At 36.0% G+C, this 16994-nt stretch overlaps 1 protein-coding gene across 1 annotated transcript; it reads right to left on the bottom strand.

Moving 5' to 3' along the window:
• Positions 1 to 681: 681 nt before the first annotated feature.
• LOC135158009 (trypsin-like) lies at positions 682 to 16392 on the bottom strand. The gene is made up of 6 exons (XM_064115241.1): positions 16374 to 16392; positions 15044 to 15221; positions 14252 to 14553; positions 5117 to 5268; positions 2670 to 2755; positions 682 to 850 (listed from the first exon to the last, which is right to left on the bottom strand). Exons 1-6 carry the CDS (start codon positions 16390 to 16392, stop codon positions 682 to 684), a joined length of 906 nt encoding a protein of 301 aa, XP_063971311.1.
• Between the last annotated feature and the right edge of the window lie 602 nt (positions 16393 to 16994).

The raw sequence follows: 16994 nt of genomic DNA, 5'->3' as shown, positions 1-16994 counted from the left end.
GAAGGCCTTTTTTTCAGGTCGATGAATACTGTACTGTTCCCGTATAAAGACTCTTTCCCATTTCATTGAGTCAGTCATCTGTGACTTTCATTTTAAGACAATAATAAGCCCTCATTGACATTCATGAGCATGAAGATAGTCATAATCTAGCCTTTTCATAGGATAAGAGCGTCATTAATACGCGATTTCCTCGATTCTTGGCCATCGATACTAGTGGTATCGTGTTACAAAAAAATAATTATTCATTGACCTCATTACGTCATCTAATTTAATCATTCTGAAACTTTTCTTTCCACACAAAATATGGACCTACGAACACTCCAGTGAGTACGTCTAAATTGATATAACTACTTGAATTCAGTTGACTATTTACACATTTCACACTATTTCTTGTGATCTTAGGTTAATCCTTTAACTAACTAGAAAGTTTGCCATCATTCGTATGTAAAAGAAAAGCAGAATTTGGTCTTTATATTTGAACTTAGATTGTCTACAACACTCTACTGAAGGTTTTTACCCCGGGTTTTTACTTTTCTTTGCATCGACGAGGAGAAGGCCAAGGAGAGACAACTCGTAAACGCCCACAGACCGGGCCACAGACTACCCCGTCGCAACCCGATTGGAACCCCAGGTACCCGTCCATCAGGCCGACCAGCCCCCGCCCCGATCATCGCAAAGTTTTTACGGATGCCCGACCCGGGACCTGGTCCTCTCCACCTTCGAGAACCTGAAGCGACCTACTCCACAGTCCGCCCCGCAGCCGCAAGGATCAGCCTCAGCTATGCTGCCACGCCCCCTCGCATAACAGTAAGGACCGTTATTATTACTAAGGACGGTGACTTTTCGATATCTAATTCCAAAAAAGAGCAAAATTCAAAAATATTCAAAAAAAAGTAAAATTATGTTATTTTCATCAAAATTTTCACTGATGGTGTGAACTTGTATCCACAATATGTACCTAAAAAAATTGAATGCTCAACTTTATGTAAAATATGAAAAAAACTTTCTATAAGCGTATATAGTGGATTTAGCTCCTTTTGGAACAAAACTCAAATTTGCAATTAATGTTTACCAACCTTTCCAAAATAATTTTCAAATGCGATACGTTGCATTTGATTCCAACGTCTAAAATGCATAAATTTGTATCAAAAAATCAATTTTGGTGAAAAGTGGATTTATCTCCTTTTGGAATCAAGCTCTTATATTGTAATTTTGTACAGAAATGCATTTATTGCATGATTCCATCAGGCCAACACCTTCAATTATATTTAGAAAAAGAATAATGAAGAAGAATAAAGAAAGTTTTAATCAAAATCATTTTCCCAACGAAGATGCTCATCAATATCTGGTAACATTAACTCCTCCTCATTCTATCTGCATATTGGCAAATGGAACAAGCTATGTTGAGGATGATTGAAACGCCGAGCAATGAAGATACCACTGATGTGATGATAATGGACGACTGAGATAAGGCTTCGGCATGTTGGGTGTACATATCACAAGCGCACGGAACATCTGAAATATCATGAATGAAACAAAGTGGTATTTTCTTTCCTACTCTTTGAATTTGTGTGCGTCACAATACACTCTAAAAAATATTGGGTAAAAATGCTCCATGAGGGTAATTATGTGTCCAACCAACATTGGGCATTTCTTTTAGGGAATTTTATTAATGCAGTGTGATGAAAATTTTGCCCATTCTAAAGTAATTGCTGCTTATTTTTTTAACCTTACTGGACAATATGCTTTCCGTATTGCCAAAGGGTAAAATACTGACCAAATTGGTTGGACACATAATAACCCTCGTGCAAGTTGAACAATTTTACCCAATATTTTTTACAGTGTACTCATTATACACCCAAAACACTGAATTATATTTATCTCTTGTTTTGTGGCTTAAAATGTTAGATAAATCTTCGGAGGTTGTGCACATGCTCATTATACAAAATGACATATAATTTGAACAATACTAGATTTTCAATTAAACCAATCTTAAAATAAGTAAGAATAAATTGGAAAGGATGCCATCATTTTGTAATTGAGAAAATAATTTTTCCCTAACTTCCACAAAAAGTGGCACCACTTTTAGACAAAAATAATAAAGGAATTTAACATTCTCATACAGGTATATAATAATAATATAGGGTATTTATATTGCGCACATATCCTCCTTGTTAGGTGCTCAAGGCGCTCCTATATTACCCGGCTAAGCTAGGCGTTCATAGCGCACACAGCTTTTTAAGGAATTACTTCCTACCGGTACCCATTTACCTCACCTGGGTTGAGTGCAGCACACTGTGGATCAGTTTCTTGCTGAAGGAAATTACGCCATGGCTGGGATTCGAACCCACGACCCTCTGTTTCAAAGTCCGAAGACTAATCCACTGGGCCACAACGCTCCACATATTAGTAGTGATTATACCTAAAACTATTTAAAAACATATTACTTATTCTATAAAAATTTTATTCAATTTTCATCCATCTGATTCTCTGCTGCCTCTTTTCCCCCTCCTGTTAAAAGGATTTTCCATCTTGGTTGGATTCCCTGAATGTTTTTGCTGAACTTACATGAAATTTGCGTTGGAGTGGTGACGAACGACCGGATCCAATCTTCATAACGTGTCAGCCTAGTATAAACACCGGGTGATTTCCGTATGCCACACTTATACCCCCAGCTCACCACACCGATCTGAAAATACTGGTCTGTATAATCATAATGATCGGAGAGATATACCATGGGACCACCGCTGTCGCCCTTTAAGGGTAAAAAATGAAGAAAAAAGTATTACATTGATGAAGATAGTAAAATATCGGCTCGGTGTAAAAATGGCAGAGGTAATAATGGCAGAGGTAAAAATGACAGAGGTACAAATGGCAGAGGTTAAAATGACAGAGGTAAAAATGGCAGAGGTAAAAATGGCAGAGGTAAAAATGACAGAGGCAATAATGGCAGAGGTAAAAATGGCAGAGGTAAAAATGGCAGAGGTGGAAATGGCAGAGGTAAAAATGGCAGAAGTAAAAATGGCAGAGGTAATAATGGCAGAGGTAAAAATGGCAGAGGTAAAAATGGCAGAGGTAAAAATGGCAGAGGTAAAAATGGCAGAGGTAATAATGGCAGAGGTAAAATGGCAGGGGTAATAATGGCAGAGGTAAAAATGACAGAGGTAAAAATGACAGCTCTAGGTAAAATATGGCCAGTCTTAAACCCCCATGCAATGAATTGTCAAAAAGCCCCCGCATGTACATACATTAAATAAGAAGTGCATGTCACGGTTAGGCATTTCATCATCATTATGTCTTCATCGGCCTAACAATGCTATTTACGAATTCGTTGAAGGTGTACCGTGAACGCTTTTGAAAAAGAAATCAAACGAGAGATATTTTTTCATTCAATTTATCAGGAGCAAAATGAAACTGCACTATTCTCATTCATCATTTTATAACATTCCTTTTTGTCTGGCTGTTTTTTTTTATATCTAAAATTTTGCCAGGTTTACCGATGCAAAAATGAGGAAGAGTAGACATAAGAGAGGTGGAGAGACAGAGAGGGTTAGGGGGCGGGGAAAAACATAGAGAACATAGCGGGGAAAGCTTAGACGTTGAAATTATTACGAATGATTGTGGTTGAATATTATGTCCTTATTTGTAATGTCGTCTGTACTATTCTTTTTAAATAATTGAATGACAATAAGCATGCGTTCCCAGGCTTGGCACTGAATATGTAACTAACTTGTTTTGACTGGTAAACCAATTTAGGGTCGATCGAGGGAGACCGTCTGGTTCAGATTCTTTGCATAAAAGAAGACCCTGAAACCTTACCACTGCATCCAATATGATATAAACGCCTTGATGGTCATAACCCTTGGAAGCGGAAGTACTGTTGGGTATTTTGTACACCATAAGCAGCACCCTCTTGGTAACTAGCTTGGTATGCTAAAATGTAGAGATTTGATACAAATCTCTGTAATTTTTCAAACAGAAGAAAAAACATTGTTTATTATCTAATTGTTATTATTTTGTTGTAATTCTTTTTCTGACCTAAAAGAACTTCATTTAGTTGAAATAATTTTTTGTGTCATTTTCCCCTTCAACCAAATCTCCTTTCATTTTGGAGTGAAAACTTTTTTTTCTCGGCTTTTTAACAAACCAGCACCCCATTTTTCATTAGCTTTTCAAAAGTAAGTGGTGCTCACTCAAGCGGAAATATTTTTCGACAGTTATATCGTCATTTGCTTAAATGGATCTGTACCAATGTTAAAATGTGGAAAAATCTTCACTAGATTTTACATGCGGGGGCTTTTTGACAATTCATTGCATGGGGGTTTAAGACATATTTTACCTAGAGCTGTCATTTTTACCTCTCCCATTATAACCCCTGCCATTTTACCTCTGCCATTATTACCTCTGCCATTATTACCTCTGCCATTTTTACCTCTGCCATTTTTACCTCTGCCATTTTTACCTCTGCCATTTTTACCTCTGCCATTATTACCTCTGCCATTTTTACCTCTGCCATTTTCACCTCTGCCATTTTTACTTCTGCCATTATTACCTCTGCCATTTTTACCTGGCACCAAAATATCAACGATTTGAAATTATCCAAAAAAAATTGAGCAAATAAACGCGCAACACTGGACTGCAAATTCATAGAGTAGGCCTAATTTCCCACATAAAGGCGGAATTGTATTAAAATCCGATCCCCATAGTCAATTTTGCATATCAAATTAGTGGAGACTGTTTTGCAAATGCTGGCTACAGTTTTTTTGAAAAATTTCACTCATCAAAAACAATTAATTGAACGTGGGTTCAATATGACATGAAAACTATTTCTCGAGAATGAAAAATGTTTTTTAACTTTCTTTCCATCCTTGCAATCCTTTCGGACTTTTTACGAACCCTGACGGAATCCCAAACTCAAACCAAACTTTTCGATAGTGTTTAAATGCCTCGGACAAATTCCCCCACTCCCCCCCCCCCTCCTCATCTTAATTTTTCTCTTTTCACTCACCACGTGTCAAAAGTGCTGGCCTTTATAAACAGATTGATGCATGACTGCATGTTCATTTCCATTTTATAGGGCATAATTACACTTTAACAAACTTAGAGCAATGATCACCTGACAAGAATCAGCAGTACCATCATCATAGCCAGCACAGATCATATTCTCGGTGACGTTGCCAAGTATTTTTAAAAGCTTGGACTGGTTGCACTTTGTCCAGTTATAGATGGGAACGATTGCCTCATAAAGTGTGTCAGGATAGTCAATCACTGCAGAAAGAATAACCCATCATCCTATTATATAAATTCCATTATACCCTCGAAATATTGTATTATCTATCTAGTAAGTGACCTAATGAGCCAAAAGAAATTGGAGTACATGGTATACATGTGCGATGGCGTGTGAGGCGGAAATGGTAAAAAAGTTGCGAGCGAGCGAAAAAAAACTTTTCTTTGCAAAAATGTAATTTGATTTAATTATTTTTTATATCATTCAGAAAATAATATCACATTCCACCCACTTGACTTTCGTTTTCGTTCCTTTTTCTTATTTTCACTGTCTTGGTCGCTGAACTCTATGTGTGAGGGGGTGTGTGTGTGGGCGGAGGGGGGGGGGTCAAGTGCCAAATGCCATCCGTACGCCAGTGTATCCTACAAAAGTTTTACCATGTGACTCGACGACTGCAATACCAGCTTCCTATACGACTGAGGTAGTCATCGGGATTGAAATACAAATCAATAACATCATCATCGTCATCATCATCATTATCATTATTATCATTATTGTTATTATCATTATTATCATTATCATTATTATTATTATTATCATCATTATTATCATTATTATTATTATTGTTGTTGTTGTTATGAGCAAATATCATCCAAACAAAAATACAATTTCATTTAATCAACTGCCACAATGTATACCATTGGTATCGATCACGGGGGTGGGGGATATATCCCCCCATTATATTTTATTTTATTTTATTTTATTTCAGAAATTATTAACAAACATAATGTACAACATAAACAAATAGTGATACATTTCTTTTTACAAATATAAATACAAATAATAATTAATTGGCAAAAATGTATATAGATAGTATTAGTTTGCAATATTATAAGTTGTACTTTGTTGAGTAGACAAAAAAAATGCTGGAGACCGCTACCATAAGCAGTGCTTGACTAGGGTAGCGGCCTCAAACGTAATAGCAAAATAACAATAAAGAAAACGAAGTCAAATACAAATCGGGCATTGACTTAAATAGATTATAAACAGATATTATTAATACGATATTTACATGCAAGGACCTTGTATGCCTGATATTATGTGCCCAGTTGACGTGTTGGGGTGTGTTTGTGCATGTGCAAACGTGTTCGTGTGTGCAAATGTATATTTAAAATTGTGTGTGAATGTATAAGTGAGGGTGTGTTGAGAGTGTGTGTGTGTCGATATATGAGCAGCGGCGTAACAGGGGTCGGTGGCCAGGGGGGGCAAGAGCCAAACATTTCCCGGTCATATCATTGAACAGGCAATGGCGTCATAAGGCAAAAATTTTGAGGGGGCGATATGGCGTATCGGGCAAATGTATATATATATATATATATATATATATAAGCGAGCGAGCGAAGCGAGCGAGCAATTTTTTTTGGACATCTTTATTGCAAAAAATCCAATTTTGTGATAGATTTTGACACAATGTTAAAAAGATCATATTCACCCTCCTCTCTTTCCTTTTTTCTCTCTTTTTTTGTACGCCACGGTGAACAGGATTTTTGTTATGAACTTATGATTGTGAGCATCAGGGCGAAGCTCTATATGCTTGAGGAGGCCGAGTATGGCGCTTTTGGCAAGAAGTAGCTTAATATAGGTCCCGAGTAAGCGAAGCGAGCGAGATAAAAAAATCACCTTTTCATGAGAATCTAACATGAAGATAGATTTTAACGTGATATTCAGAAAAATATAATACACTTTCCTTTCTTTCCTCATTTTGTTTGTTTGGTTGTAGAACTTTTGGGGGCCATGGTCCAAACTCATCCATATAACAGTGCTTTATGTGTGGGTCCAGCGCAGAGCCCCGGAACCTCTTGATATCAAAGCCATTTTAAACCTTACAGATGGCCACTTATTTTAATCAAATTGCGTGTATATTTATATAGCTTTAACACAAGACATAAATTCAATGCAGTTGTGTATCGTAATCATCCAAATATTGTGAGGGGCACACCATAGCAAATGTGGGAAAATTTGTAAAAAGTCGCCAGCGAGCGAAGTGAGCCAGAAAAAAAGGCCTGTTAAAATGAAATTCTAATTATGTGATAGATTTGCACATCATTATAGCAAATATCATGTCATATATTTTTTTTCATTCATCTCATTTCGCTGCCTCCTTTATTTTCTTTTATTTCCCCTTGGCCGTGGAACCACCCCCCGGTACGCCAGTGCTTCAACGTAAAGCCTAATGCAGGAAGGGTCCATATAGGGGCCCGTTATAGAACCCATTGAAGGTTACGGATGAAGAGCCCCCACTGCACGGGGTCTTGACTCTTGGACAGAGCCTTTGGAGATTTAGCAAGTTTATGATAGACTTTCATACGACATTATGCTATATACCATCCATTTTCTTCCCGCTCGTTATCTCAATCCTCGGCAGCCCGGTAGTGTACGTTTTCTTATTCCTATTCTTTATTTTCCAATTTAGATTTTGGCTAATTCCATTCTGCCTTTATTTCCCGCTTTTGTTTGCCTTTTTGTCATCTTTGATTTATTTCCCTGTCTTACTAATCATGCTAATGTATTTGTATATAACGGGGCGAATTGTTCTTTGTCACTTGTTGTTTTTCCTTCCTTTTCCCGTTATCTTTCCGTTTTCCCTTTTTTATGTTTTTTCTTAGTTTTCTTTTCCCTTTTCCTTTCCCTTCCCCATTTTTTCTTTCCTTTCCCTTTCCCTTTCTTCCCCCCTTTTTTTTCTTTTCCCCGTTTTTTTTATTTTCCCGGTGAGCTCCGCCAGGGGGGGCAGCTTGCCCCCCCTGCCCCCGCCTGTTACGCCAATGTATATGAGGGCGTGAGGGTAGTATTAATTAGGAATTATTGAATGGTTCCAGGATTACAGCTTGACATGTTAGAAACGTTTGATACTATGACTACTTTTTTCAATACATGAATTTTTCTGATGTAACAGTTTATGAGATCAGATAGAATTTAAAAATTGACCAAGACCCGAAGAACTCTTTTTATATATATTTATAAATTAATCAGAATTGTATTTGCTTTGCGTATCATAAATTTTTAAAAGGATGATTTGAATGAGTTAAGAGAGGGACATTGTTTTAAGTATTGTGGTAAGGAATTCCAGGTATCTGGTCCATGATGGCGAATTGATTTTTGAGCAAGAATAAGTTTGGGGTTGTGTAAATGATAATCGGAAGAATGGCGGGTTGGATATACATGTATATTTGAATTTAAATTGAATAGATTTTGGAATAATGATGGAAGATTATTGTAAGTGTATCTAAACATAAATATACCTATTTGTAGAGTGTGAATATCCTGTATTTTAAGTGCATTTAATGAAATAGAGGTTCTGTGTGGGAAAAAATAATGTGAATGAGTAACGTTACGAATTGCTCGTTTTTGAAGAAGTAGAAGTTAGAGAGTTTCTTTTCGTTATACTACAGTTACCCCATACAATATTGCAATACATCATATGTGAAAGTACTAGGGAGTTATATAGAACCAATAATGATTTTTCAGAAAGAAAGTCTTTTAATTTGTAAATTATTCCTATGTTTTTTTTTTTATATAGATGTATGTACATTGTGTATGTGTTCATTCCACGTTAGATTGGAGTCAATTGTTACTCCCAAGAATTTGGTAGAGTGCTTTTCAGTAAGAGGTAAACCGTCAATTGATAAATTGGGAGCTGGTAAGTGTGGATTAGCTTCTCGAAAGTGTATAAAATTGGTTTTGCTTATGTTAAGTGAAAGATTGTTTGTTTTAAACCATTGGGATATTTTAGAGAGTTCTGAATTAAGAATATGAGTAAGAGTATCTAAATTAGCATGGGAATAGAAAATACTGGTATCGTCGGCAAAAATTATGAAATTCAGAATTGGGGATGAATTTATGATATCATTAATATAGATAATAAAAAGTAACTGATTAGGAATCGAAATATTGTTTTTCAGAAAAGTAAAGAGTCGTTTATAAATATTTTTTCAATAATTTTAGATATTGATGGTAGTAAAGATATGGGCCTGTAATTGCTGATTAAGGAGGAATCTTCTTTTTTATAAATTGGTATTACTTTTGCGAGTTTCAGGGAATCCGGGCATTTGCCCGTCGAAAGAGAGAGATTAAATATATTGGATAGTGGATGAGCAATGTAATGAATAATTTGTTTAAGCAAATAAACGCTAATTCCGTCATGCCCACAAGACTTGCTAGATTTCAGTTGTTGAACAATACTGATTAGTTCAAGTTCATTAGTTGATCTTAAAAAGAGTGAATTTTCACATGCTGGAGATTTAGTAAAATTTAGTAAAATGTGAATCATTAACATGAATGTTTGAGGCCAGATTGGGACATACATTATTTATTTATTCATTATTTATATTTCGTTTTATTTATACAGGGTAGCCCCATCAGTAGTCATGTACTGTTTTCCAGGGGGCCCTGTAAACAAATATTTACAATATAACCGACAAGCAAATTATATAAGGAAAAAACAAACATAACATGCAGAATAATCAGAAGTGAATACATGGAAAAAAGATGACGGTACATGAGTTCAATGTAGGAAAGTAACGTTTATTCATCTAGATTTCAATCAGTATTACAATACAGGAAAAACAACCCCCTCCCCATACATTTCAATTATTTAAATTCAGGTAAATCAATGTGATTGCTACTCAATGTGAATAGTATATACGAAAATTTACTTGTGGAAACGAACATAAGCAAATCATCAATTATTTTTTATGAAATTAACAGAGAAACTCATAATTATTTCATATGTAACAATCTTTAACATGTGTTGCATATAGTTAAGATAATACATACACTATTAAAAGCCTATATCTCTGCTTCACGTACTGATTTCTGCATGTTGCAGAGTGTGAAGGGGCTATTTCTTGGAAGAGCACCACTTCAAGTACTGGGAACAAAAGGCATTCTTACTACTAGCACTTCTCACATTAGTGAAATAATCATCAAATGCATTTGAAATTGTTTCTGGGTTAGTAAATTATTGACCATCAACATTAAAACTATTTGCAATATCATGTTTTTTCTTACCTAAGAGATCGTTGACAGTTTTCCATAAAAAATTAACATTATTTCCGTTTTCCTCTATATTTTTTTTAAAGTACAGTTTTCGAGATATACGAATAATGGATGGCAATTTATTTCAATATTTTTTATATTTGTCAATTTTTTCCTTGCATTGAGTATTTAGCGCTTGCTTATAGAGTTTATTCCGTGTTGATATTTATCGTTTAATGCCCTTTGTGATCCATGGCTGTTTATTCTTTTTAAGGACATTATCTTTTACAAGAGGTATTTTTTTGTTATAATAATGTAAGAGTTTTTGAATAATTATTTCAAAAGCAACATCAGCGTTAGTTTCGTTCAAAACTTCATTCCAATCTTCTTCAGCTAAATCAGTTTTTAGAGCATCGATGTTGCGTTGGGTTTCTTTTCTGTGCATTTCTTTTTTGTTTTTATTTTTATGTTGTTGAATTTTAGCTTGATTAGAAATAACAAATATAAGTAAATGGTCCGAAATGTCAGAATAAATTATGCCATTTATGAAGTTTTTTTTAGTTACATTGGAAATGATATTGTCAATGAGGGTTTTAGACGTACTTGATATTCGTGTCGGATTACTAATGTGCGGGTGGAAAGAGTATGAAAGCAATGAGCTAGTAAATCTTAGAGTGTAATTATTGTCAGTATTAATAAGATTAATGTTATAATCTCCCATTATGTAAATGTCTTTATTTTCCCGAAAAAATAAAATTAAGACATTGATCGAGCTTATCTAAAAAAAATTGGGGGTCTGTACACATTACCTACGATTATGTTTTTATTTTTACTGTTTAAAATTTCAATGAAAATATCCTCCGTGCCTTGGATATATATATCTGTCATTACTTTAAAATTTATATCATTGCGCGTGTACAAGGCAACGCCACCCCCTTTATCATGCTCACGGTCAGAACGAATCATTTGATAAAATTTTATCAATGATATACCGATAATAGAGAAGGGGTAATTGTTAATATCGGAAAGAAGTAATTCAATAGAATTAAATGATTTATTTAAACTTCTAGCGTTTATGTGCAGAAGACCTGAAGAATGACTAGACAAAATATGATTTTGAACACTAGCAATGCTGTTAAAGGATGTGTTGGTTTCAGTTGTAATAAAATAATCATTCGGTGAAACGTTGAATTTATTATTAAAATCTTCTGTTGTGAAATATTTACTTTCTGAGTCCATCAAGTCTTGGTCATGCATGCTTTCGTCACGGGGTATCATTTAGACTTTTTGAATGTGGATGAAGAACTGTGTTGTGAATCGAGGGTAGGTATGTGTGTGTGTATGTTGTGGCTGGTAGAGTGTGACGGGTTGTGCGAGTGCGGGAGTGAATGTGTGTGCGCACGGGTAATAACAGGGGAACATACTTGCATGAAGTGACATAATGCATGACATGAAAAGTGGGGTGGCTTGCGTTATATCAGATCCCCCAATAATTTACGGTCGAACATCATAATATCTGTGATGAATCCATATGCCAAGTATTATCATGATACTAAAGAAGAAGTACACGATCATAATCATGATGGTAATATTGATGTAAGATGACCATATTTCTCCCCGGAATTTTCTTGTGTTCATTGTTATCGAATGAAACCATTCGTTTCAGATATTGTTAAAAAAAGGGATGGGGAGGAGGAAAAAAAAATCCATGCAAGATGAATAGAAGGAAATGTTCATGTTTTTTGTCTTCTCAACAAAGTACAACTTATAATATTGCAAACTAATACTATCTATATACATTTTTGCCAATGAATTATTATTTGTATTATTTTTGTCAAAAGAAATGTATCACTATTTTTTTCATGTTGTATATTATGTTTGTTAATAATTTCTGTTGGAAAAATGCTGAAATAAAATAAAATCAAAATCAAATGTTAATGTCTTTATGCATGATATTACACACACACACACCCACCCACACACACACAAATATATATATATATATATATATATATATATTGTAAAGAAATGGATGAAGAGAATAATGGTAGGCGTAGCTTAAATCAAGGTTCCCCAGAGCTATCTACCCTTTGGAAAAATTGGTGATGCCGAAAAAATGTCTCTGCCGGGAATCGAACCCGGGCCCCCAGCTTTGAACACCTGTGCCTTAACCACTAGACCACAGAGACGGGTTAGTGGCTAGGGCGACCCCGATCCGATTGACCGTCAGATAGACAGATTTTCGACACTATACCAATTATAATTTCCTTTGTCGGGTGAAGGTGGGTTTCGAACAATGACAAGCCGCCATGCTTCATACGTGTACTGTATCAAAGCAATAACTTTGATCCAGCTGAAGCATACGTGTACTGTATCAAAGCAATATCTTTGATCCAGCTGAATCCCGATGTTTAATGCATCAGTGAGCACACAATATTCGAAAATTATGCAAATGAGAAGAAAGTTCAAGGCCTTGGCCCCACTCTGTGCCGTATTGAATGGTTATTTTGGTGTGAGCGCCTTTTGGATAGTGTTACTCCGAAGCCATGTGCGAAGTTTCATGAAATAACTGTTGGCAGAAGTAACAAAAACCGTCCATGAAACAAACCCTCATTTCATATTTGTTAAAATTTTGAGTTCCTCTCTCATAGACTTGTGTACATTATGGGTGCATATGTTTAAGAATAAGTAACCACTTATTCAATATGGTGGAACTTTTTTTCAAGGCTGTCACTAGCAATGTCATTTGGCAGTAATGTTTATCAACCTATGGGCAGAATTCTGTGCAAAAATGAAATCGATTTGTTTATTTATGGATGAGTGAGCACGCATCAAAGTGGGAAAATTTGTATTTTCAATGTCACAGACTCATTTTAAAGGTTAATAAAGTGAATATTGGGGGCAATTCGGTTCCAAATGTGACTTTAATTGCTGTTGTTTTTATCATCCATCATTTCTATCACCACACACTTTCCGAATTTTAAACATTTTCATGGTTGAGCGAGCACATTCGAAAACTTAGGAATGAATACTCTTTATACTGCATAAATGTATTGTTTTCCTAACAATTTCTCATGATCAGTTTAATTTATGGAAAAATCAGTTGTGGATCCAGAATTTTAAAATGGGGGAGGGGCCTATAATCGGGGGAGACACCGACATTTTCAAATTTTAACATGATCTAACAAATTATAGAGGATACTACCATAAACCCATATGATGATATGTCACTTTACAGGGGCCGCGGAACGGTTTTCAAAGTGGGGGGGGGGGCTGACCATGCAAAAATCGTATGGTCATTTTTACATTTTTGTACATACTTTTGGTAAAAAGTGGGGGGGGGGCTGAAGCCCCTCCGTCCCCCCCCCCCGCTTCCGCGGCACCTCCAATACATTGTGCTCACTCAACCATGAACATACGATTTCAAAATTGTGTGTGGAGTGACTAAATGATGGATAGTAAAACAGCATAACACCATAAAATTCACCTAAAATCAACTTTTGCCCAACTTTGTATTTGCACAATCTGAAAAAATACTCTTGTGACTTTCAGAAATGGTCATTTTAATTCAATCTTTAATTACTCATGCATGACTCAACTGATCAATCTCATTTTTCACCAGGAGTTGCCTAATGAGTGTAAAAAACCACCTGCGAAATATCATATCTCAAAATAATTCCGTTCAAAAGTTACAGCAATTCGATTTAGGGGGGACTTACTTTTTTTGTTGTGTATATATATATATATATTTATATATATATATATTAATTTACCAAATGTGTTGAGATCGGAATAGTGTGTAAACGCAACCTTTCAAGAAAAGCCCCCCACCGGTCTCCCAGCTTTTGACGGACATTTTCAATACATTTGCTGTGTTGTTGAATCCGTCGTGCATCGCAGAACGAAAACTCCCCATTTTCCTTCTTGTGAATATTTCGTCAAATGCAGTTCTTAACATATCAATCAAAAAGCAGATTTTTTTATTCTTACCGTCACTTTTCCGTTTTCCCCATCCAGTGATTGTTACATTGTCTCCTTCGCTAAACCAATCATCCATGTCTTCAGTCGGAAGACAAACCGTGTTCACTTTATAATCGAGGGTGAAAGGTACTTCCACTTTTAACAAAGCGAGGTCATTGTCGAAGTTTTTTATATTTCCGAAATCATAGTTGGGGTGAACGATGATTCTTTGTGCGTTCCGTTCTTGCGTTACATTATTAATAGTACCAGTATTGTTGACCGAGCCGACTCTTAAACTGTACACTTCTGGCGTACAGAGAAATTTAGGATCGCTTCATCCATGTAAAAAAGAGAGAAATTACAGAGCTTCGTAAAATATACAGGAACGAAATTATATGATGTAAAATTTAAAGAGAATATCGATTGGATCCCTCTTATAACGATTACTAAAGTTTATTATGGGAAGATTCTTATTTCCAATTTTAGTCGTCATCATTATCATCATCTTCTTCTTTTTCTTCATTACTATCATCATCACATAGGCCAACTATAGGGCCACGGGACGCTTCCGTACCCCCTCCCCGATTCGGCAGCGCCTGTCATCCTCCTTTGCGTCATCATCATCGTCATCACCATCATCATCATTATCATCGTTATCAGCCTCTTATCAGCACCTTATCAGGAAATTCGATTTTTTTTTTTTTAATTAGAAGTTATCATATTGAACATTATACTGTATATCAGAATTACTTTCCCCAATAGCTTTCTCCAGCTCAATATTGAAATAGTGGAATAAATGATGAGGTTATATGACCAACTTACACGCAATGCGCAGCAGTAAGGACCCACCACGGGTCAATCAAAGAACCTCCACAGATAAACTCGCCCGGTTCGAACATGGCTACCTGCCACGGCCAGGCATTCTCTGCTGCTGGCTCTCCGCCTACAATACGGAGACTGGTTCCCATCTTGTTAACCCTCCCACATTCATTGGGATTTGCTGAGAACAGAGAGAAAAAAAAAAGGAATGATGATATATCAATATCATTGGTTTCATTTATGTTTAATATATCTCCATTAAAATGAAGGCATGCAAAAATATGGGTTGCCATTAAAAATTTGTAAACTTTGTACAAGCATCTGAGCATGGGCCGAATACTTCACCTTGAGAGTTTCTGCTCATAACGCTGGAAACTTTGAAATAATTGTAACTTTAATTGACAATGCACTAACATTGGATACGTCCACTTCATATTTGAATTTCAAAAGTCTGTAGAAATGATATAAAAAAATATCGTAAGAGATTTCGGATCTGAGAATAATTTGATTAAATTATTACCTGAAATATGTTTTGACGTGTAACTATTAATTAATCTCCTTCTGATCAGATAGATAGATAGATAGATAGATAGATAGATGAATAGATGGATGGATGGATGGATGGATGGATAGATAGATAGATAGATAGATAGATAGATAGATAGATAGATAGATAGATAGATAGATAGATAGATAGATACGAGATAGACAGACAGACAGATAGATAGGTAGATAGATAAATAGATAGATAGATAAATAGATAGACAAACAGTGTTATGTGAAAGGACGGAATGGCCAAGGTGAGGGGTGAGACTGTCCGATGCCAATCAAATTGAGGAATATGTCGACGATGGCCTCGAGTATCGTACGTTACTACTAAAACGATTTCCCATTAAAAAATTGTTAGACCTATCAACTTATTGATATTACCTTCTTTTTCATAAATCTCTATTAATACCCTGTCCGGTTTCGGTGTGGCGTCGGCCGAGGTCCTAAAAAAGAGACCAAGGTCAAAGTTCCAAGGATAAGGACTTCATACCGGCCGCTGGGACCGAAGCGGCAGCCAAGGGAATGACTTCCTCCGAGGGCAAGAACCGCGCAGGTTGTGGGTGGGACTTTTTCAATAAAAGTGTACAAAAAACGTAAAAATGACAATATATATTTTTCATGGTGACCCCCACCCGAGCTCCTTTTCAAAACCGTTCGGCAGCCCTTGCAAGTTATTAGACCAAAATAGTAGAACAAATCATTTAGCTTATGTGATATTAGACTATCTGAGAACTACACCAGCTGCAGCTGTAGACAAAGTGAAAATAGACCCGACTAAACTTACCTTGCCAATCAGCGGCCATTAATGTGGCGACCATCAAAACCGCAAATAATAAGCATACCTTGACCATCATTTTGAGTGTTCTTTATTTTGAAGTTTACAAAATCTGTGATATGACGGTTTGTGTTTTATTTGGGATGGTGCTTCAAGTTTGTAATAGTCCCACGTCATCACTGATTGAATACATTATTGAATACTTCATCGACAAAAAAACTTCAACGGTGGGAAACGATAAGATGTCTATTATGGCTATTCAGCATTCATGATAGAATAAAATCAACCAAGTGGAATCAACTTTGACATCATTTTTCATGATTCTGGATGATATGACAATGAATGTTTTTCAAGACATTGAATATTCACAAAGGTTAAAATTTGCTTTTATCCCCCCTGGGATTTCCCAATTTCGCAATAGTATAATGAGTATCATGTAAACAAGTTATTTTGGTAATAGTTAACTACCACTCGAATGCTAAATGTTAGAAAAATCAAAACAGCTTTGATAGTACATAATCATGATGAAAACTCGACGACGACATGGGCGGAAATCCCAGGGGGGCAGGGGGACGCGTCCCCCTTACCAATTGGAATGGGTGGGGGACACACTATCAAATGTCCCCCTAC

The sequence above is a fragment of the Lytechinus pictus genome, unplaced genomic scaffold, assembly GCF_037042905.1.
Source record: "Lytechinus pictus isolate F3 Inbred unplaced genomic scaffold, Lp3.0 scaffold_25, whole genome shotgun sequence".
Classification (NCBI taxonomy): domain Eukaryota; kingdom Metazoa; phylum Echinodermata; class Echinoidea; order Temnopleuroida; family Toxopneustidae; genus Lytechinus; species Lytechinus pictus.
This window is presented reverse-complemented; position numbering and strand designations above follow the sequence as displayed.